At 43.5% G+C, this 24443-nt stretch overlaps 1 protein-coding gene and 1 long non-coding RNA gene across 2 annotated transcripts; one reads left to right on the top strand and one right to left on the bottom strand.

The window, feature by feature from the left end:
• Positions 1–153: 153 nt before the first annotated feature.
• DACT2 (dishevelled binding antagonist of beta catenin 2) lies at positions 154–17064 on the bottom strand. The gene is made up of 4 exons (XM_020809764.3): positions 16496–17064; positions 4863–4995; positions 2980–3267; positions 154–2595 (listed from the first exon to the last, which is right to left on the bottom strand). The coding sequence occupies exons 1-4, from the start codon at positions 17048–17050 to the stop codon at positions 797–799; spliced, it is 2775 nt and encodes a 924-aa protein (XP_020665423.3). The 5' UTR covers positions 17051–17064; the 3' UTR covers positions 154–796.
• On the top strand, positions 17009–24268 carry LOC144585895 (uncharacterized). Its single transcript, XR_013540505.1, has 2 exons — positions 17009–20860; positions 22789–24268. It is a non-coding gene; the product is annotated as an uncharacterized LOC144585895 (long non-coding RNA).
• The last annotated feature ends 175 nt before the right edge of the window (positions 24269–24443 follow it).

The raw sequence follows: 24443 nt of genomic DNA, 5'->3' as shown, positions 1-24443 counted from the left end.
TTACAATGGGGTCGTCATAACATTTCAGTCTCCAATCAGTCTGAGCAGCGATGAAAGCATTGTGCTCTGACCCAATATCTAGAATGCAGTTTGCCATTCAGACAAACACCACCACCAACATCTTAATATAAAATAATTAGATCTGTAACCATATGAGTTGGATATTGTTTAATCTATTGAATATTGCAGGTAGATAGAAGTAGTTATCACAGCAGTCATTTTTCTGACCGTAGCCCTTAGTTTTAAATAAATAGCATATCTCAAAGAAAAGTAATGGAAGTAGGGAGCTTTACTTAATAAGAAATATTTACAATTAATTATTACAGGGCAGTGGGGAAGACTGTGTGTGTTGTGAAGTGAGCCCAACAATGTAATTAGTGCCTCTCAACAGGAAAAGATACTCTCAGGAAGGAACTTACAATGTCACTCTTAGCAAGAAAACGTCTATTCCCCCCCCCCCCCCAAATCCCTGGCAAATTTGGGAAATCCTGCATGCTATTTCCCAAAAAAGTATACTATACAGGACCTGGTTGCATAGGGCCTAAAATCTAAACAGCTAATATCTACAAGAATGGGATTGGGTGGGAAACATAAAGACACATTTACAGAAAAATGACATTAATAATCGTATCATTTAAACAGGCATTACCAAATGAACGGCAACAACAACAACAAAAGACCCCATGCCTTAGAACCTAGGGGTGTAATCACATTTCACAAACTCCTTTAAAGGATCAGTCCTCTTTTATTTTGCAAATGGTACAGTCAGCTGAGAAAAGAAGTCCCAGCTTTCACTTTAAACCATGGTCATAACTTTCAGAGAGGCAGGTTGGAACCTCCTAATCTTCTTCTTAAGGGCCTTTGAAGCTTTGATGCGGCAGAGTTTGGGGATGGGTGGAAGCGACTTGGAGGAGGCCTGAACAGTTGCTGACTGCTGGGCAGAAGAGTCAGGCCAGATCAGTTCCTGCTCACCCTCACCCTCATAGTCAAGAGTCAGGCTACTGCTATTGCTGCTGCCCTCTGAGTCACTTTCACTCGACTCGCTGTCCCCAAAGCGATTGGCTGTATAGTCACTGACCTCTCCTTCACTGGTCTCAGCTATGGTAGAGTGGAAAAGGGAAGCACATTCTGCAGAATATTCGGAATGGTCTGACTCGCTTTTGGCATATGTTCCAGGATGAAAGGGGTGCCGATTCTTGGAACGTGCCCTCATAGTCACAGCCCGCACAACCCCTGCTCTTCTGGCTTGTGGCCTCGGTGGCCCTGAGGCAAAGCCACCAGAAAGACTAGCAACCTGGGTTTTTGCTGAGATTTCTACAGTGGACTGCCATTTGCGGTGTTTCTTCTTGGTGGCTGCGTAAGCTGTTTCAAGAGAATACATGGCATTAGCTGAAGCTTGGTAGAGTTCAGGCCCCGAGGGTCCCTGAGGGATTCTGAATGGCACAGGGTATAGGCTGGACTCTGAGCAAGACCTGCCTGTAGTTTCTCCAGCAAACGTAGGCCTCCTAACCAGGTTCCTTCCCCTGATTTGTCGCTGAGAAAAATTCCACTCGACAGGCAACTTGGCAGCAAGATGATGCACACCCTTTGGCTTTTCCACAGAGAAAGTCTGTTTCCCAGGCCTCGGAACCTTCTCACTGTTCCTCCTCTTCACTTTCACAGGCTTCGTTTTAGAGTTAGCAAACTTCACCCTAACTTCATGGGACTCTGCAGGGACAAACTTGGCATGAACAAATCCCCCTTGAGGCATAAATTCAAGACCTCCAGGCTTGACAGCAAAGGCAGGTTTCTTGTGAGATTTCTTGGCTGGAGCAACATGAGCATTTGCAGGGCTCAAGCTAGAATCCTCCGTTCCAAGTTGTGAGCTGGAAGAACTGCGTTCCAGGCTGCTTTCACCTACTTCTGTCAGAGGAGAGTCCCTCACAGATGATTTGGCAGGGTAACGGCCATTCACAGCCAAGGAAGACTCTGCATGAACCATGGCAGCGGTCTGCTCTGCATTCACACAGTGCACAGTTCCCTGCTGTTTGGCACATTCCCCCTCAGGCATCTCCCTCTTCAGTTTCCCCTCAGCTTTGTTACTATGCGGTGAGCCCCCTTGTTTTTCCAGCTGGCTGCCACTGCTGTTAATTTTCACTCCACCAGCACTGGGGATTATAATGAGTCTCTGGAGCATTGTGAATGGCTGGCTCTTTGTTGGACACCTTTCACTGGCGTCTGCCTGATTGTTTCCTCTGTGGCGTGTCAGCTGGAGCAGTTTGTTGATGTAACCTCCTGGCCTGGACTCTACAACTGGCCGAGTCTTAATCAAACTGGGCCCAACGGCACTGAGAGCAATTTTGTTGGGCAGAGGATAGGCTTCTGTGTCTGATGATGACCCCACCAGAGAAAATAAAGGACTCTGTAAAGCCACAGCATGAAGGGGGCTGGGGTACAGATATACATCGTTCCCACTTTTAGAGACCAAGTCACTCTGGTATTTAGGGTCCACACTATAGAACTGGAGTTCTACCCCTGCGCAAAGCAGAGGGAAGGATTTGGGGTCAGCTGCTTGAGGAAATGCTGCATCTTCCGTGGTGAGTCTTTCAAGGTCACCTAGTGAGAAAAGAGATTTTTTTTTAAAAAAAAATCTTTCTGTTTATCTCAGATATTAAAGATTAAATCTTTTTTAAAAATTTCCCAGATCATTTGCTCATGTTTTAAATTATGGTGAGCCTTGCAAGTGACATAGCTTTAAGTTTTATTTCACTCTTTGGATAAATCCCCACCCATGAAGCTTTTTCTGTTTCAAATAAAACATCCAAACAGATGGTAAGATGTGCATGTTCTGCACTACGAGTTGGAACACATGTATTTATCACACAATACATTGCAATAATGCACACATGAACCAGATCTTTCAGAAAGCAATGAAAAAGAGCATTAACAATATTTCAACCAGGAAATGGGATAAGGGCCAGGATATAGGGGAGGAGTTACCTGTGGAAACAGGCCTTGGTCTGGACCTAGTGGGAGTCCCTGAAACATCACAGCAAGTTTTGATGCAACATCCCTCAATATTATGGGCTCCTTGTGGCTGGAACTGGTTGTGTACTGTGGTTTCGTCTGCAGATTTCGGGCGGTAATCAAAGATGCTAAGTCGGGTTTTGGGCTGCTGAGAAGAACTTGTCAATAAACTGGCATGGGACGAAGAGATGGATTCGCTGAAGACAGATGTACAGGAATTGGACAAGGAGCAAGACCCACCATCACTCAGATCATAAAAGCCTGTAGGGTTGTGAGAAGATAGAAAACACTCTTTGGTTTAGAGAGAACAAATGCATACCAGATGGCCCAACTGTACCCTCCCAACATTTTACACCAAAGGGGTGTGTTTGTGGAAATTTGGGCACAAAGCATACAAAAGGGGTATGTTTGTGCAAAGTTAAGCACATTTTAATACTGTGATATTCAGCTGTGTATTTGGCCCCAAGAATGAACAAACTATAACTCAGCAATGTATTCTCGAAGGCTTTCACAGCCAGGATCCGATGGTTGTTGTGGGTTTTCCGGGCTGTTTGGCTCCTGTCCTCTGAAGATGCCGGCCACAGAGACTGGCGAAACGTTAGGAAGAAAAACCTTAAGAACACGGCCAAACAGCCCAGAAAACCCACAGCAACTATAATTCAGCAAACTGTATAACTTTTCACTGGCTTGCCAGCCTAGCCTATTGTAACTGTTTTTATCTTGCCACAGCCTTTGACTAGTGCAACAAGTATTATATAAATATAAATATATTACAGATTAGTTTATATATTGTAACCAATTATTTCATCTGAGTCAACTTTGCACACTGTCTATGACAGCAATGAGGAATACATGGCTCTACAGGAACTGCCAGTCTCTCCCTGAGAGAGGCCCGGAAAGAGAGAACTAGAAACCGGACCTTCTCGGCGGTTGCTCCTCAGCTCTGGAATAACTTCCCACCTGAAAATCCATCTGGTCCCTCCACCAGGAATTTTTTAGTAGTTGTTAAAGACATGCTTTTTCAACAGGCCTTCCTGGACCTTAAAAGGTAAAAGTTCCCCTTGGCAATTTGTCCAGGTGTGTCCGACTCTAGGGGGCAGTGCTCATCCCTGTTTCCAAGCCATAGAGCCAGCGTTTGTAGACAATCTCTGTGGTACGTGACCAGCACGACTAGATACGGAATGCTGTTACCATCCCACCGTAGTGGTATCTATTTATCTACTCGCATTTTTTACGTGTTTTTGAACTGCTAGGTTGGCAGGAGCTGGGACAAGTGACGGGAGCTCACTCCGACGCGTGGATTCAAACTGCTGATCTTTCGACCTTGCAGCCCAGAGGCTTCTGCGGTTTAACCCACAGCACCACCACGTCCCTGGACCTTACAACACCTTAATACAGTGACTGGTCTTAACATTTACATTATTCATCTTGACAACCTGCTTTTATGTTATTTTATATTATTTTAGTTATTATTACTTAAAATGTTGGTTGTTTGTGCTTATTTTGATTTTATAATTATTATGTTTATTATTTTGAATTGTTCATGTCTAATATGTAAACCGCCTAGCGTGACCACGCAGCTAGATGGGTGGTATAGAAGTGAAAATAAATAAATGAATGAAACAAATAAATAGTCTATAACACTCAGGATCTCTCAGCGTTGGCAATGCTGGCTAGGGCTGATGGGAGATACAATATCCAATATCTTTCTATCTTCTTTATGACAGGACACACATTTTATTACCATGTTATCATTATAAACGTTTTCTTATCTTTACAACAAAAGAAATACAGATATCTACTTTTTAGGGACAAAAAGCGGGGGGGGGGAGGGGGAAGCGGGATCCTCAGATTACCTGAACTTGGTCTGCTGTCACTGTCAAGATATTCAATGGATGTTTTGCCTACATCCAGCTTCAGTTCACTAATCTGTTGGTCCAGCTGATCCAAGTGGCTTTTCAGTCCAACATCTTGTCTCCTCAGACGTGACTGTTAACATGGGAAAGGGGAAAGGGTCAAGTTCACAGTCATGAAAAACAGCTGCCTTGGGATTTTTGGCATCTTAGGAAAATTTTAAACAAACAACAAACTTAGATTTCCACGGCGCTCCCTCACATTCCACCTACAGACTGTGACTACATGCAGACTTCACAGCTTTTCTAAATGACGAGTTCTAAAATATAGGCTTGGCAAAACGTGGCGGATGCTTTATGCTGTTGCCCTTAATTGTCTTGGTGGGAAACCTGAGCATGCAAGAAACATGTGTTTTATATCATTAGATGCTATCAAAAAGAAATTAAAAATGAGATGTGGGAGCTATGGCTCCTTTAGCCATATTCTTTGCTACTTCCTAGTTCTATCTAGAGGTCTCCTCTGCTTTTCCTTCTACTGTTTAACAAGTCACACCAGTAACTGAAAGAATTTAGGGAACAACCTATATGGAAAAGTAACCATCTGGGAGTTTGGGGAAATTCTTGTGTGTATACTTGACCAATTTAGATCTCACCTTAGATTGGAAAATGAGCCTCAACCTTCTTACAGTGCTGTATGTCAGAGGTCGTCAACCCCCGGTCTGTGGCCTGAGCCGGACTGGGCCGCGGAGACAGACTTCCCCCCCCCCACATGCACTCCCCTCCCCACAGCTGCTTTGCGCATGCATGCATGTTCCAGCATCTGCGTAAGTGCTCTCCCATCTCTTCACGCATGCACCCGAGTACCCGCGTGAAGGGGAGGGCGGGCGCGCATGCAGGCGCCCCTGCACGCGTACGAAGGTGTGTGGGAGCACTCATACCAGTGCTAGCGGGTGCGCTCTGTCTCCCCCACTGCGTCGCGCATGCGCCTGAGAGCGTGCTTGCGCGGGGGTGCCCCGCCTTCCTCAGAGGCTCAGACGGTCCACAGTCCCAAAAAGGTTGGTGACCACTGCTATACGTAACCAAAAAAAAGTCATTCAAACTCGCTAAATATTCTATTAATTCCATACGCATGGGCTAATTTCCCTCCTCTTCACTGGTCATTTTGGAACTCTTTCCATTTCCCAGAAACTGCAAACTGGAGGCTTCCATTAACTTCAAAAGATTAGGAGAAGCCTCATTAAGCCTTAATAGCCTTTACAACCTACTACAGGGGCTTAGCAAATTTTCAGACCAAAGTATCTATTTATCTATTTATGAAGAGAATAATGTTAACTCATTGCATAAGTTTTCTTTTTCACTTAAAAACTGGGGTGGGGGTCTTCGGTTACCTTACAGAAGTAAACACATTGCAAGTGTTCTCTTTTTTAATGGGCACAAGGCTACTCCAAAGAAACTGGGCCCTGTGTGTTTCATCACTATCCATAAATACTTAGGTAAATTCCTACCACTTCATCTCTCTGCTCAGAAGATTAACTACAGCTGGAAATATTTGGCAGCAAACACAGGATTCTCAGTCCTACTGTTTCCGTTGTTCTGCAAAGCAGCAGTGAGGGAGTGGCCATTTGGAACAGAGTCATGGCAGGTGATGGGAAAGTTCAATCTCACCTTGCCTTTTTCTCAGCTTGTTCCCTTACCACCAATGCTTGTCTGTATTTGAACAGAACCACAGGCTTTACTAACATACCAGTATTGAATATTTCCCACTTGGTTTGTTCTCATCACCACCTCCCTGGAGAGGGTGCATTCTCTATTTTGCCTAGTGTCCTGCCCACTCTCTGAGGTAGACTGATACAAGTTATGAGTGAACATGGGACTTGGAAGAGGGCTGGCAATTAACATGGCATCTAAAATTCATTAGGGATGGCAATGGTAAACCACTCCTTGAACATTTTACATACCTCAAAACTCTATTAAGGTCACCTTAACTCAGACACAACTTAAGACAGAAGCACATAACACACATACATATAGATGCAGATTACTTGAATTAAGCTTTAATCTGTTTCCTGTCTAGTTTGAATTGCTAGATTATCTAATTTATACAGTCGTGCCTCACTTTACGATTGCCCCGCAAACTGCATTACGACGATCTTTTTGTGATTGCAATTGCGATTGGTTTTTTTGCTTTGCGATGATCGGTTCCCTGCTTCGGGAACTGATTCTTTGCAAAACAACGATTTTAAAACAGCTGATCAGCGATTTCAAAATGGCCACCGGGCAAACAAAATGGCTCCCTGCTGTTTTCTGGGACGGATTCCTCGCAAGAGTGGCAGCGAAAACGGCTGCCCTATGAAGGATCTTCACTGGACGGTGAGTTTTGACCCCACTGGAACGTATTGAAGGGGTTTCAATGGGTTTTTTTTTTTGCTTTATGATGTTTTTGCTTAACGGTGATTTTCCTGGAACAGATTATCGCCATTAAGCGAGGCACCACTGTAGTCCATTCAGTATCATATTGTGATTTTATTAGATACTTTTCTGTCCATGCAATCATTACTTGTAATATTGCTTTTGAATTGTTACACTTACTGTTATTTGACAGGCTGTGAGACACTTTGGGCACTATTAGACAGACAGGTCTCTAGACCATGCAGTATGAAAACTAGACAGACAGACCGACCGACCGACCGACCGACAATGACAATCTTTTGAGTTAGTCCATAAAGACTGGACGCCTGCTTAAAAAGAGGCCTAAGCAGGGATGGGATAGTAGTACATATACCTCCAAGCCCTACCCAAATAATTTCCAACCTCCCCTTCTCTCTGCTTGTAAGTATCCTTTGTTTGGCTGTTTGTTTAAAGTCTTGGAACCAGAATTACATGAACACAAGTCCGAACCTCTTGCTCAGCACTTAAAGGTGGGGGTAAAAGGATAAGAACATGGTAGGTGGAATTCACAGGCATGGCCATGTTCCCGCCACACTTCTAATCTACACTCAAGCAGACTCAATGCTTAATAAACCGTGAAACTCCATCCCGATTAGAAACAAAACAACGTATGACTTGCTAATAACATACCTCTTTGTTTCTTTGTGATCATCATCTTCTTAGCTAAGATATATCCAATTTCTGAATCCAGTATGTTTTCATGACCCAAAGACCACATGAGTCTTCTAGGCCATTTCTGTGGCCCCTGAGAGACCCTCAAAAGCCAAGCTGCCAAAATTCGATAGCAAGATTTGCTACTAAATTTGGGTGGTTAATGAGTGTGGGGGAACCCATGGAATGTTTGGGAGGATTCACCTCTAGACCCATGTAAAGTTGCTCATCCATGGTTTAGGCTTTTGGGTACCACAGTATGAGTTCCTATTGGTTTATTCCCCCAGTAAGCAGGAAAGGGGAATCTGTCATATATCATCTGTAACTGTGATAAAATTGTCATCTCTATAGTTTCTTCCTTCAACAACTGCTGTTACTAAGATGAATATGTAGTTATGCTCCACATCACTCAGCATTCACATACAGTTATGCATAGTTACAACATTCCTGTGTTTTCCAGGGTTTTTTCTCTCTTCCAACAGCTTTGTATTTGCCACAATGAGACCCAGTAAATTTCAAACAAAGACCCATTATTGGTGCCATTTGAAACTAGAATTTCATACTGAGGCATTATCTTTCAAGGTTTTTTTTAACATACAAAGACTGCACTGGTAGAAGCACTTCAAGTTTCCTTCAGTCTTACCCATTCAGAAAATCACAAAGTTTTGTTTTCGTGGCTAGAATTAATTGCTTAATGATTAATGTTTTGCCAGCCAATTCCCCCCCCCCCCTTTGTGGTTTCTGATTAATGGCAGAGAGGCTATAAACCATTCAGGAAGGCTCTCAGGTATTCAAAGATAATTTATTACACCTCCAGGATCTGTTTGTAATTTTACAGCACTTTAGCTAACAAAAATGATTTACATCAACTTTGCTAACCCTTTCCTCTTTCCCATTGTCTCCTATCATGGGGAGTGGGGTGGGTTTCATGCTGTCTGAAAGACTCCATACTTGTCATGAACTCCTCATGCCTGGGACCAAATTTTGCTTAAATTACTCATCTGCATCCTAGATATTTCTCCTGCAATGAGACTGCCTCAACCAAATTTCACTAGAGAAAACCTTGTGGGAATTTATTTTACATGGTTGATTTAAGCCATCAAAATGTTTACACACTGATGACCGTCGCCTACATTAATTTATCTAATCTTCGTTTAAAGACATTCAAGTTGGAAGCCATCACTATATCAAGAGGAACAAATGTAGGAATGCCTTCCAACTTAGAGGAAGTGATTCCAGCAAAATCTGAAGTAATACAGCAGTATTGTGTGGGTTTTTTTTGTTTTTTGAAAAAAGGCTCTGTACAATATCCCAAACGTCCCTATCTGTTTATTCATCTATTTCTTAACTTAATCGATGCTACACAAAATTCAAAACAACACAACCCTTGCCTGATAGTTTGCCACTTAGAACAGGTAAAGTGGGGCACATGGTCATCCCTAAACAGAGTACAGCTCTAGACAGAAAGAAGTACTAGACCTCTCCACACAGCACATTGCTACGCTATGGATCTGCTACTCCAGGATGTATTTATGACCACTAATTTAGATGGTTTTAAAAAGGGATTAAACCAATCTGTAGGAGATAAAGCTATCAATGAAGACTAATCACAATGGCTATATATTATCTTTAGGATCAGTGGCAGAATGGCTCTGAATGCTAGTTATAAGAAAGCAGCAAGAAGAAAAGACCCTTTCCCTCATTTTGGGGTTTCACGCAGGTCTCTCTTTCAATCTTGTGGGAAACAGAATGCTGGGCTAGACAGACCTCTAGATATGATACAGCATGGCTGTTCTTCAGGAAAGTCTCAACCAAGATTTTTTTCAACCTCAGCATTTTGGCTTTTTAGCATAAGGTAACTTATTTTAATTTAATTTTGGATGACTTGTAGGCAGCCTTTTTCCCAGCAAGCGGCCCAAGCTGGCTCACAATGTTCAAATGAGTAAAATTGAAAACAATAAATTGCATATTAAAAACCAGTTAAACTATAAAATAATTTTAAAATACATTATAGGATTAAAAGCATTTAAAACTTTAAAAGCAATCTTACTTAGCTAAAAACTAGCATCCAGGGACCCACTTATGGTTATGAAATGCATACTGAAGACATGAGTCTTTCTCTAACTGTCAGAGGAAGAATTAAAGGGCTAACCTAAGCTCCTGAGTATAAAAGGGACACTATGGAAATAAGTGCAAATATCCAGATGATACCTACTGACCGTTTTGAGTATTTTTACTTGGCTATTCAGTGAGATTTAGTAAGCATGTTTATGATTATGCTTAATCGTTTTATTAGTTTTGTCTTCTAGGCAGAACAGAAACAAGCAAGTGAGGTGGAGATTGGGCCCCCTTTATTCAAAGCTGCACATCTAAGATTGCTAGAGATCATGTGCACACGAATTTGAACATCTCCCTGAACTAAGTGAAACTTACTTCTGAGTAAACATTAATGGAATGGGACTGCACATCCCTTAGTTAAAAAACAAACACCTGTTCAGCATCTGAGTTTTCCCTCCCGCCCTGCTATTGATACACTTAATCAGGGCATATTAAAACTGATTTGTATTCCTCCAAAACCTACTATTCCTGTAGTAAAATGAATTAACACATTTTTTCTGGGCCCTTGTAGACAGATGCCTCTCCCAACAAAAGGATAACACCATTATTGTTCTCCTGACACACACACACACACACACTTCAAACCACTGATGAATGTCCATCAGACCTTGATAAGCTAATCCTCCATTTTCAAGTCTTTTTTGGAACAAAATACACATACAAATGAACCATTACACCCCAAAGCACATGTGTCAAATAGGAATGGATTGCTTTGGTCAGAGGTCACTGGGTGTTTCTATTAACCTGTTGGCCTTGAGCAAGCAATAACTGCTTTAAATCATATTCTCTTTGGGCTGAAATAAAATAAAGTGGAGCCATTAGTAAAAATTATCAATGACAGGTAATCAAGGGGTTGGCAGTACACTTGTGCTGCCATTTTGACTCTAATCAAGATATGCTTGCTGCAATGTTTCACAAGTGGGGCTTAAGCATCCCCTGAAGGTGAAAGCCAATTTTCACTCCAAGATGCCTTCTGATAAAGCTGCATACAGTTAGTGAATAGCTTTTGTGTTTTCACACCTGATTGATAACGGATGGCCAAGGCTAACACCAACAGCAGGGAGGGCAAGGATGGGGGAGATCTGAATTAACTTGGGAGTTTACTGAAGTGTGTAATTGCCAGTACTGAAGAGATTAAAGTCTATAACATTTTGATTGCATTCCTCTTTCAAGAAGAAATTCCACTCCTAAGATATATACTTCCTACTTCAAAAAAATGTAGAGGGGCTTCTAAAAAGAGACAAAGCTGGTGTCAAGCCATCACCAGCTCTTTATTTATTTATTTTATTATTAGCACAATCCTATATATGTCAGAGAGTAAGAAATAAGGGATACTGTGTTCCTTAATCATGCCACTTACTCTGGAAAAAGAATGTAGAAGTTGTTTTTCCTGTCACTATTTTAAATGTGTGTTTAACATACCTAACAATAAATATTTCTATATATAGGAACTGTAACATACTGGCCTTTTCAGCTATGCAGGTCTGCGGTACTACAATCCAGATTATATGAATGAGTGATAGTGGCTTTAGATTGTATTTGTTTTACTTATTTTCATGAAACATTAAGGAAAGCAATGCTGGATGAGAACAAGGTCCATCCTCTCAACATCCCAGTTCCAAAGTGGTCAAGTTCTGTTGGGATTTCACGGGCATACAAGACAAAGTATGTAAGATAACATGATTAACTGAGGCTAATTATTAAGGTGACTGATGTTTGCTGGGACCACAACATCCTGTCAGTTAACCACAGAAAATCATTAGATCCTCCTTGCGTGCATGTACTGTAAAATTCTAATAAGATTTTGGGCTTTATTCAGTCCACCACCTTCCTATTAAGGCAGCAATATCCTCCCCAGCATTTAGTTTTACTGCCTCTAAATATGGGAGGCTCCATTATCTATAATGGGCAACAGCTGTTGATAAAACTATCCCTTTCAGTTCTGACTAATCTCTTTTTTTTTCTCAAAGCTACCTATCAGTGCAACCTTGGCTGAAAAATGGAGGGTATAAGGGTTAGGATTAGGCACAAGTCCTGTTTGGGTGGAGAGATCTGTCAGAAGGGCTGCTCTTAGTTTGCTAAGATGCACTGGCAGATGAGTCAAAAGGGGCAGGTGAGGAAGGAGCCAAGTTACAGTACTCAAGAGCCAAGCTTCCTCCAGCCTATGGACATGGGTGCAATGCCAGCACAATGTTAAGCCAGGGCATGGACAATCCTGTTTGATTTTCAGTACCCCTATAGGCTGGCAGCTCAGCTGGCCCTCAGCCACCTCTGCCAGTTAGGATTGCATTCTATGCTAGTGGCCATCAATATATCTTGTAGCAGTAAATTCCATACATTAATTATGCACTGTGTACATAATCTTGTCTCTGTGTGTTTGTTCTTGAACCTACTGCCAATCCATTTTAGAGGCTGATCCTCCAATTTACAACAGAAAAATAAAGATTCTCTCTGTCCATTCCCTCCATACCATACACTGCTGGACAGTAGGTTAACCGTGCTTCACTTAATCAGCAAATATGCAAATTAAAAACTAGTCACTTCTAATCTGTTTTTCAACGTTACTATTCTATGAAATCTGCCAATGAATTTAGAGTATCTTGTAATATCTTCCATTTGACAAATACATGAAGTAAACAGTGTCTATAATAACAGTCATCATCATCATCATCATCATCATCATAGAACTGCAGAGGGGGAAAAGACCCTATGGATCATAAAGCCCGGTCCCTGTCTGGGGATCGAACTCCCAACCTCTGGCTCCACAGCCAGGTACCTAAACCATTAAACTATCCAGCAATTCCAGCAGTGCTAATTTAGGGACTAATTGTAGGATGAATTATGTATCCTGTTTTTACAAAGGTACAGCACAGAGCAATTCGCAGTTTAACAGATTTTCCCTGACTTCAGTTACACATGGATGGCTCTCAACATTTTCCAGCAAACAAGACATACTCTTAGGACTTCAGGTGTGACCCACAAAGTTAAATTTAATCATTTGATTAAATAATTTTACATATATAATTGATTAGAAGAGAAACAGAAAAGCAAAGTGTGATTGCATGCAAAGTTTGGAGGATGTTCTAGCACAGCACAAAGTGCTTTTGGTTTCATTCACATAAGTCTTCTATTTGCAGGAAACAAAGATTGTCAGAGGAACATTTATAAATACACATTTGTGAAAGCATGTTCTGGTGTGAACTCATTGGCTTTTGAGTGTCAGCCTTGGTAATTTCATCAGAAGAGGGAAAAATGAAACCTTCCCTTGTATCTCTTCTCTTTTTCCACAAAGAGAATACACTTAAGCATGATTATTCCATCATCACCACAATCTCAACTTTTGATACCGATTTTATGGTAACTAAACCTATGGATATGGATGCAGCTATAAAAACTACATTTTTAAAAGTTTTAATATTCCTGAAGTGTAGAAACTGACAAAGTATTGTTTGTGGGGAACACAAGCTCGTACTTGCAGCCCTATATGTATTCAGAAGCAAACCCCACTTTTAACAGCATATGAGAAGCAAAAGACAAGGTGATGTAAAATTGGTGGGAAACAGGTATGCAGATGATATTCTATTACTGGCAGAGAGAAGCATAACTTGAAACAACTATTGAGGAAGGGTAAAGAAGAAACTGTAGAATTACAATTAAATGTTGAGATTAAAAAATAATGGATTTTAATACTGATGATGGAGAAACTAAGTGCTAAAGAGTTGTTTCTGCTTTGGTTTCAATTCACCATCAACCCAAATTGAGATGGGAGCCAAAAATTCAGAAGAGGTATGACACTCAGAAATTTAGCTATGAAGGAACTAGAAGTGGATCATATCTCTAAGTTTAAGGATTTGTTGCTGGAAACTATGATACCGGTATTCTTTATGACAATGCATGGATGTGAAAGGATAGTGAAGAAAAAATACCAGCTTGTTTCAAATGTGATGTTAAGGCAGCTTCATGAATACTAGCTTGATTGAATGTGGTGCATTCTACATCAAATCAAGCTGGCAGGAAAGCTCAGTGGGTTGGGGTACCTAGGGGTCAGGAGTTCAATTCCCCACTGTCTCTCCTAGAGAGAAGAGTTAGTAGCCTTGGCTACACTGCACAGTCCCAGGGTGAAGAAGAGACCAGTAAACCACTTCTGAGTACATTATTCTTAGAAATAAAGCATTAGTCAGAATCAGCATGGCAGCACACAAGTATTATTAATTAATCCACTCTAGTCTGGATTCTCACTTTAAGTGAAAATGACTAAAGTTAGATTGTTGTATTTTCAATAGATGAGGCTTGCTGGAAAAGACAATGCTAAGAAAGGTGTGGGACCATATAAAAGGAGGAAGGCCTAACATGGTATGGATTGATTCAGTAAGGGAAGTTACAATGCTTTTAGTTTGGAAGACCTTAACAGGGCTGTTAATGATAAGATAGGGAGGAGGTCTCTAATTTATAGGATGGCCACAAGTTGTAAGTGACCTGATTATATATAACAAAAAGCTCCAATTAGTTAAGTGAGAATCAATTCTCCTTAAAGCCATAATCCTAAACCAACTCACTTCTAAGTAAATATGCACAGGGCCATGCCTGAAAACATGTTTAGTATAACCGTCCTATTTACACAATGGCACAAATAACTGACCAAAATTAAAACACAAAACCCCATAACCACTCCATTTTGACACAGTAGATTGAAATTTCCCAAGGAATCCTTTTCCTAGATTGTATCACTGAATTTTACTGGGATTTCAGTGGGATCACTCATAGAGATCTAATAGTTGACATAGCAAAATTTTATTTATATGTCGGCTTACCCAGAAGTCTGTCCTGCTTAATTCAACAGCACTTATGCTGGTTGGATTACTGGATTCAGTGATTTAGGTATCAAGCTGTGGAGCCAGAGGTTGAAAGTTCGATTCCCCACTGTGCCTCCTGCAAAGCAGTGCCAGCCTATGTGGTCTTGGGCAAGCTGCACAGTGCTAGCACGCCTCCAGAAGAAAGGAATGGTAAACCACTTCTGAGTACTCATTACCTAGAAAAACCTGGAAATGGTCACCATAAGTGAGAATTGACTTCTGGGCACGTGATTATTTATGCCCGATCAAATGCACACAGTACTGCAGTGCAAGGATCTTAGAAAGGAGAGAGAGAGAGAGAGAGAGAGAGAGAGAGAGAGCAAGTAATGGGTGGAGCCCTCTTTAGCCTCCAAGCATTCCTACTTGCCCATTAAAGTTTTCTGACAGATCAAGAATACGTATACAGAATCCAAGGAAAAACATGTAGCCATTACTGGACTTGTATTACTACATGGACTCAAATCACTTCAAATGCCATAACCTCTTCTAGGAAGAATGCACTTCTAGGTAGGAAAAGGCTTGGAAAACAGTATCCAAGTTGTCATGGCTGAAAATTGTGCATGTAGCCAATGTCACTATACATTTAATTGGGAAAATAATATAAGAACCACCTCTGAGATACGGGAGGAAGACACAGGAACTGCTTCAGGGCTTTTATGTTTATGCAATTTTATGAGATTGGCTCCTTGTTTAAATAGCTGACTCTTATCACACATCAGGACTTCACAGAATTAGAAGAGCTATTCTCATCTCTCTCACACACATCCTAAGAACCTGTAAGACTATTACACTGAACGTTGAATTCCATTATTTTTATGGAGCCCATCCATTAGCCTGTGCACTGTAAAATAATCAGTGCCTAATGGACACTTAAGATTAGAGAGCTAAAAATCTGCATTAAGAGATCAGGTCAGAGATCTGACCACAGAGGAGTGGGGTGGGGAACAGAACTGAGAGGTGGTAACATGGCTTCTCTGCAAGATGCATGCACACACACACACAGACACTTTGTGCAACATGTCCGATCGTCAGTAACTCGCCCCCAATATCTATTTGTCTAAACGCGAAAGAATCCGTTTTCGTCATTGCGCAGCCCAGAAATAAAGGATTTGCCCATGGCTTTAAAAAGGCGAAGGAGACCATTCAGAAGGGAAAAGCTTTAAAGGTATAAACGGGGGATGACAAATTCAACTGGGTAAGAGTCAATGAAATAAGAGCGTGATTTAAACTTGGTCGAAGCACGTTTAGCACCGTCTGCCACCGATTTAAATCGGAAGAAGCTTTTTGAGACTTCACGCAGAGGTTCCCCCCCCCATCCTACCAGGCGACACCCGGGAGCGAACCGGCCGCCGTGGGCGTGTAAAGCACGTGCTCCGCCGCAGAATTCCGGCCCTGCCGCAGAAACCCCAACGCGAGCGCACATGGACGGCGTCCCAACAGGCACGAGAGAGCCGGGCTGCGTCTGGGCACCTCGCATTGCCCACCTCGGCTTGGCAATGCCGATGGGGGCTCCCGGCAGGAGGACCCGGGCAGCCCCTCTGCCCAAGGAGGCGGCGGCTCCCTTACCAGTTGCTCCTTCAAGGCGGTCAGGGTGGCTTCCAGGCGTTGCTCCTTCCGCCGCTGCGCCTGGCTGCCCTGGGCGGCGGGCTGCATGGCCAAGGCGCCGCTCACCAGCGCCCGCTGCTTCTCCCGCAGCACCTGGAGCTCCTGGAGGCCGGCCAGGGCGGCTTGCAGCCGCTCGCTGACCCTGCCGCGGTCCCAGGCGCCCGGGCGCTGCTGCTGCAGCGGCGACGGCGATGCCTGCGGCCGTCCCAGGAGCATCTTCTCCCGACGCCGCTCAAGCCCAGGCCATGCCCGGCCAGGTCGTTGCCGCCGCCACCGCCGGAGCGGGCTGCGGAAAGAAGGCGAGGCGGGAAGGGCGCCCACACCCTTCGCCTCCGCCAGAGGGAATGGAGCCGCAGCCGTCGACCGGGGGGTGGGTGGGTGGGGGGACGGCAAGGGGGAGGCGAGGCTGCGGCTCGACGCCCTCCCCTCCGCCCGGGGCTGCCCGGGGCCACCTTCCAGCCGAGCAGACGAGCGCCGGCCGCGGCCAGCAGCCAACCACCGCTCGCTCTCATTCATCCCTTGCCCGCCCTCCCGCCTCGCAGGCCCCGCCCCTGCGCGGGGAAGGTTCAGCGAGAGGTCTATCGATCCTGATGATGATGAGGAGGATAATCACCGCTTTTTGCAGGGCGGACATAGGAAAAGTGGGCGAGCAAATGCCTTCGCCTCCCCCCCGTCCCCTCTCCGTAGCCTGGGAAGCCAGGCTGCGACCCTAAACTCGATACCTCCTAGGAAGGAACTGCCCCCCCCGGCAGCGTAGAACTTACTCCCGAGTAAACAGAATGACAAGACGCCGAAGGGAGCGGGAAGAGCTCTGATCAAAACCTTTTCCGGAGGGGTAAAGCGAGCACAGTCACCAAAGAGGCTTGTGGTGCCTTAAAGTTTCTGGGTGGTTTTGAGCGAGATCTTGCTTTGGGCTCAGCATCCTTTGCGACTCAAATGTTGGAAGTACGGCAACTTTTTTTGTTCGCTCGTGTTCCGCTTTCCCTCCTTGGAAGCAAATTACTCGGGCGTCCAAGGGATTCAGGCGGACCTTCAATCTCCACCATGCGTTTAGGATGGCACTCGCCATCCTAACTTGTCCGGGGGATCTGCTGGATGCCATGGGGTGATCCAAAAACTGTCCTCTCCAACCTGAGGCTTCAATTCTCAGTCAGCAACAACCTGTTACTACAGCTACCCTTCCTGTTCTGCACATCTATGGTAGCTGTTGTTGTTATGTGCCTCAGGTCACCTCCAATTTATGAGAACGTCACGAGTGAGTGATCTTCACAATGCCCTGTCCTCAGCAGCACTGTTCAGCTATAGTGAACTCAAGCTTGTGGCTTCCCTTGGAGAGGGTTCGATTCCAAAAGATCTCCTGTATGGAGAATTAGTGCAGGGAAATGACCCCAGAGGGAGACCACAGCTGTGATACAAGGACATCTGCAAGCGGGATCTGAAGGCCTTAGGAATGGACCTCAACAGATGGGAAACCCTGACATCTGAGCGTTCAGCCTGGAAGCAGGCGGTGCATCATGGCATCTCCCAATTTGAAGAGACCCTTGTCCAGCAGGCCGAGGTAAAGAGGCAGTCCCAAAACCAGCAAAGTCAGGGAGCTGGACAGGGGACAGACAGTATTTGTCTTCAATGTGGAAGGGATTGTCACTCGCAAATTGGCCTTCTCGGCTACACTAGGTGCTGTTCCAAGACCTCTGTTCAGAGCACGTTGCCATAGTCTCTGTAGACTGATGGATGCCTACTACTATATACACACGAAGAGAGGCACACACTGAGGTACTGCTTTGTGCACATACTGTTCATTTACTTAAAGGCACAGGTGAAGAGCTGAAAACTTTCTATTGGAACAGAAAAGCTCCCACTGGCAGCTATTTCTTTCTTCTCCTTCCAGCACACACAGACACACACATAACAGTGTGTGTGTGTGTGTGTGTGTGTGTGTGTGTGTGTGAGAGAGAGAGAGAGAGAGAGAGAGAGAGAGAGACAATCACTCAAATAGAACGCAAGTGGGCTCCCAACCCTCCATCTCCAGTACTGAAGTAGGCAGGAATAGGCTGGCTGAGCATGAGGTGGAGCAGACCCTTATTTCTCCTCATGCTCCCCTTCTGCCAGGTTGGGGTTAGGGTTCTTCAGCAGGTACTTGAACCTGAAATTCCAATTCTAAATCCCACACATCAACTGCTGTGCCTTCTTCTACCCCTTGATTCCATACTCTCCTGTGAAGAATTAATGAAACATGTCTAGGGACTGGTTCCTGCAGGCTGAGAAGGAGAAGGAGAGATGGATCCCTTGAGCCACCTCTGAGGATAAGCTATGGATGTCCCTTCTGCTCTGCCTCATCCACTGCACTTTCCCCTGGGCAGTATCTTATTCTGTTGAGAGGTCATACCTGAAGCTCTCACCCATAGCAAGGCAGTCATAACCTCTTCCCACAAAATACCAAATTAGGTCTGAAGACAGCACTGTTTCCTAAAATACAGAGTGGTGGGTCCAGGCATACCAGGATAGATAGACCACTGGCTAACAGATCATCTTGATTTCAGGAGGTATCCTATATTACATGCAGCAATCATACAGTCAGACTCTACTAAGTCTGGAACTAATCCACTGCATAGTTTTGTGTTTTACAGGGAAAAGAATTCTGAATGACGAGCCTTAAAGCTGATAGAAACAAATCAGGGTATACTTGTGCAGATGGAGAGCAGCCTGGTATTAACCATGCACTCCACTAAACAAAGATGAAATTATCCACACCAAAATTCTAGCAGATTGCAGGGGTGGAGTGGTGGTATTTTCCTGCGTCTACATCTCTGTGTCTCATTAGGGGGTGAAATCCAGCTTAGAGCAGGGCTCATTGTATTTGTGTTCTGTTTCAATTAAAAAAATATTCTAAGACTGATTGAAGAGAGATAAATCCCGCTGTTTCAATCCCATATCCCGGGGCAACTAACAAAACCATTTGGTTTATGGTGAAATCAAATGTGAGCTAGCTTTCATGCAAAGGGTAGATTTTGACATGATGGTCTTGGAAATATCATAACAGGTGCCATAACTGCAACTTGGGCACTGACCGGCTTTATGTTTCGTACACAAGAGAAATAACCTTTGTGAAGGGGCATCTTTCCATGTCCACCGCCACAACAGCAAGACATTTTCAATCAAAACAGTATTTAGTAATTGCTTTAGGTGGTCCATAGTCTCTCTAGGATGATTCCGAAAGACTTGGAGCTGAATGTATGGATTGTCTTTCCATATATTTAAGATGTGGCAGCAAGAACATTTTGTCTAGGGCAGTGGTTCCCAGCTGTTCTTGGACTGCAGCTCCCAGAAATCCTAGCCAGCACAGCTAGTGGTGAAGGATTCTGGGAGTTGCAGTCCAGGAACACCTGGGTTACCTCAGGTTGGGAACCCACTGATCTAGGGCAAGAATGAGTTTGATCTTTCCTCTAGATAGGGAGGATGAGAGGAAAGAGGAATATGAGGTGACAACAACAAAGAAAAGGGGTGGGCTTGCTTGTTTCTCAGGGTGGTTTCTGCCCTGCCATTGGATGTGGCCTATAATGACTACTCCTGAGAGAATGCGGACTTCAACAAATTGTCCAGCATTGACTGCCCATGTTAAATGATAGTCATTGTACAAATGAAAATTATCCCTTGAGGACTTAAATTAAAGAAAGGATTTATTTAATAGGCGTTGACAAGCATTGGAGTTTTGGTTTATGAAGGAGAAACTAACACACCTATACCTAAAACTTGAGAAATTTACCATATTGGACTATGAATTCTCAGTATCCCCTAGTCACCATGACCAATAGCCATGCCGGCTTTGGGATTCTGGGAATTTTATGGCAATAACAACAACAGCAACGAAAACTTTTCCAAGCTGGAATCACTATGGCCACCTTCACAAATCTCTTCAGAATAACCACTACCAATTCTGGAGGGATTTTCTCTTCTGAAATGTTGACCTGGCAGCGTTAACCAATCTCCTTTTCCTACTCTCTAGCAGAGGGAAAAAGGGAGGGAGAAAGTTTATTACTTCCTACAAAAGGAACATGTCTAGGCTAAATAAATCCAACAGAAAAAAAGTGATTACAGAAGGCTTCTACAGCCTTAATCACAAGGACTTTTCATTTAAAATACAGTAAAAGCTTGCAGTGTGAAAGCTGAGCTAGGACTGGGGGGAGGGCCAGTGATCTATGAGGCTCATATGTTTTCACTTTGATGGTTGCAGCTTTCCCGATAAGCCAGTATTTTCTGGGATGAATATTTGGCAAAGAGGGCAGAATGAAACTGTACTTGAAAGCTGGCGGCACCTCTATAGAGGCAGTGAGTCAGACTCCATTCTTATTTAACAGTATCTAATAGTAAGAAAAGCTTTATTTTGGATCTTAGCCGGTCTAAGAAAGACTGTAGTTTAACGTGTGGATTTAATTAATTTCAAGCAGTGACAGTTTTTGGGGCGTTGCAAATCTTCCCTGGGTTTTAGTTTGAACTTTGCAGGAATTATCTACAATGCTGAACCTCTTTTAGAGATAGTGTTCAGCCCCTACGATAACTCCTTTAAAGGGCTAACTTAAACTTTGCAAGGGATTCTCAGCACCTTTGGAACTGGAATCACCAGCTGCCACTGATTTCAAGTCAACACACAGCCATCTTCATGAAGAAGGACCTTGTTGTTGTTTACTCGTTAAGTCATGTCTGACTCTTTGTGACCCCACAGACCAGAGCATGCCAGGCCCTCCTGTCTTCCACTGCCACCTGGAGTTTTGTCAAATTCTTGTTGGTAGCTTTGATGACACTGTCCAACCATCTCCTCCTCTGTCATGCCCTTCTCCTCTTGCCTTCACACTTTCCCAACATCAAGGTTTTTTCCAGGGAGTCTTCTCTTCTCATGAGATGGCCAAAGTATTGGAGCCTCAGCTTCAGGATCTGTCCTTCCAGTGAGCACTCACGGTTGATTTCCTTCAAAATGGCTAGGTGTGTTCTCTTTGCAATCCAGGGGACTCTCAAGAGTCTCCTCCAGCACCACAATTCAAAAGTATCAATTCTTCAGTGGTCAGCTTTCTTTATGGTCCAGCTCTCACTTCCATACATCAATACTGGAAAAAACATAACTTTGACTATGCTGACTTTTGTCAGCAAGGTGACGTATCTGCTTTTTAAGATGCTGTCGAGGTTTGTCATCGCTTTCCTCCCAAGAAGCAAGTGTCTTTTAATTTTGTGGCTGCTGTCTACATCTGCAGTGATCATGGAGCCCAAGAAAGTAAAATCTTTCACTGCCTCCATATCTTCCCCTTCTATTTGTCAGGAAGTGATGGGACCAGTGACCATGACCTTAGTTTTTTTTTTTTTTTTGATGTTGAGCTTCAGATCATTTTTAGCATTCTCCTCTTTCACTCTCATTAAGAGGTTCTTTAATTCCCCCTCACTTTCTGCCATCAGAGTAGTATCATCTGCATATCAGAGGTTGTTGATATTTCTTCTGGCAATCTGAATTCCGGCTTGGGATTCATCCAGTCCTGCCTTCCGCATGATGTATTCTGCATATAAAATAAGCTGGGAGACAATATACAGCCTGGTCGTACTCCTTTCCCAATTTTGAACCAATCAGTTGTTCCATATCCAGTTGTAACTGTTGCTTCCTGCCCCACATATAGATTTTTCAGGAGATAGATAAGGTGGTCAGGCACTCCCATTTCTTTAAGAACTTGCCATAGTTTGTTGTTGTCCACACAGTCAAAGGCTTTTGCATAGTCAATGAAGTAGAAGTAGATGTTTCTCAGAAACTCTCTGGCTTTTTCCATAATCCAGTGCATGTTAGCAATTTGGTCTCCAACACACAGCCATCTTCACCATGAAGAAGGACTTACCCAATGACAACAACTCTGTTGCTTAGCATAGTCAACCTACTAGGGTAATTCATTCAATGGGGATTTGGTGAGTCAACACCTCCGTAAGTTCCATTGATTCAAACGGCCTTATTCTAATAGAGACCTACTTTAGCATAGTAAATTGCAACTAGAATAGGCCCATTTGAATCAATGGAACTTATGGAGGTGTTGACTCACCAATTTTCAATTGATTTAGTGGGCCTACTCTAGTGTGATTTACTATATTAAGCAACAGGATTTTGGTCAATGTGTAATCTACCAAATCAGACATAGACCATCAGCCACATATGTATAGCAGCACATGAGATGGTGGGGGTGGAGGGATAAAATGCTGACTAACCTCTTGTTTCATCACTTGTTTAGGAGTAAGAATGGCTAAAATAAGACGGTTATCAAAGAGGCCCAAATATCTGCCCGGGGGTCAGATTAAGATTACTCTCATGGGAGTGCTGTCCTTCCCACCCACTGCCGATAAGGAAATCCAAACACCTCCAGTTCCCCCTCCCCAGAAGATAAAGCCACCTGGAACAGATTCATGGATTGTAGAGAGAAGATTGAAGGAGATGACGGTTAAAGAAACAGGCACTGTTTTGGCAGGAGTTGAGCGGAAGCCCTGGATAGAAGTGGAGGCGGGGCTCATGGATATAAAAAAGGGGTGACGACGATTTACCACAAGGTTGGGAGTGGATCTGGCTAGAAGATCCTTGGATGGGGAAAGTAGAGAAATTAAGAATCCCTAAGGAGGAAGCCGATGCCAGAAGAAGGCGTGAGAGTACCGCAAAACCCTCATATTGGGGAAAAAGAGACGAGAGAGTGACGAAAGAAGCTAAGAGAGGAGAAGGAGAAGGTTGAGAGAGAAAGGAGGGAGAGATTAGAATAGAGGATAAGGGAGCTACAACAGAGGGAACCCTTGCAGGACCATGGCAGATGGATTCCCCCTCCAGAGACCAGGTCTGTGTGGATGACAGGGACGAACACACCGTCCCCCTACTGGAAGGGGAGACAGTACAATTGCTGAATACTGATGTTTCACTGGACTGGCCGGGGCCCTGGAACATTCAAGGATGCAACCCCTTGAAAGTTGAAGATTGGAAAACCCCATCTGACCCGTTGTTAGAGGGAGAAAACGGTTGGACCACCTTTGTTGATACAGGTTTCTTGTTAAATAAACGTTATACCAATTTCTAAACCGAGGAAGTCAGTTGATTTGTTGCAGAAACAACCAGAGTCAGACCCTGAACCCTCACAGTGGGTTACAAACTATTCCAGAAAACCCTGACAGGTCACCAGGTTCCTGCCGCCAGTATACAGTTCCATTAGCCTATTGTTATTTAGGAGTGAAGAAGCCTGTTCAGGTGGCAGATGGAAAGGCTGGCATTTGGGGCAGCCTCCTGGCCATTCTAACCAAGCCCCCTAGCCACCCCTTTACTCTCTCTGCCAAGAGGTACATCCTGTACCCCACCCCACCAGCTTTGTCTGCTGCCTTTAGGGGTGCCACATAATGCCCTGTCATTGCCAACATGGAAGGAAAAGGTACTTAAAAAGGAGGAGGGCAAGATCTTGTCCCTTTCCTCGGGCCAGTAAAAGAACTTGGGAAAGCAGGGCCAGCTGTACTGACCATAGAACACATTCCAACCTCCATGTTGTAATATATTAGGGTAAACAAAAAGGCACAACATTCAGTGCACACTTTTGAGATCTCTAGATTTATTTATTTATTTATTTATTTATTTCATTTATACCCCGCCTATCTAGTCAATTGTGACCACTCTAGGCGGCTTACAACATGCATTTAAAAAAGAAACATATAACAAACCACATCACAAATAATAATTTACATAAATTGAGATAGAATTAAAAAAAAATTAAAAATTTTTTTTAGATCTCTTCAGAACAAGTAAGGAAATGCAGTGACAAGAAAGAAAAAGAACTATTTTAAAGTCCTGTAGCGTGCACAGTGTTTTAAGCTGTCAGGTTGACAAAGAATCTGCAGACTCTTAAACTGGGCTTGTCAGGTA

Source organism: Pogona vitticeps, chromosome 1 (genome assembly GCF_051106095.1).
Source record: "Pogona vitticeps strain Pit_001003342236 chromosome 1, PviZW2.1, whole genome shotgun sequence".
Taxonomy (NCBI): Eukaryota; Metazoa; Chordata; class Lepidosauria; order Squamata; family Agamidae; genus Pogona; species Pogona vitticeps.
This window is presented reverse-complemented; position numbering and strand designations above follow the sequence as displayed.

Coding starts and splice junctions, on each gene's coding strand:
- DACT2 (XM_020809764.3), bottom strand. CDS start 17,050: ATGAATGAGAGCGAGCGGTGGTTGGCTGCTGGCCGCGGCCGGCGCTCG. Junction 4,996..16,495: donor CCGCCTTGAAGGAGCAACTG/GTAAGGGAGCCG, acceptor CCATGTTAACAG/TCACGTCTGAGGAGACAAGA. Junction 2,596..2,979: donor ACCAAGGCCTGTTTCCACAG/GTAACTCCTCCC, acceptor TTTTCTCACTAG/GTGACCTTGAAAGACTCACC.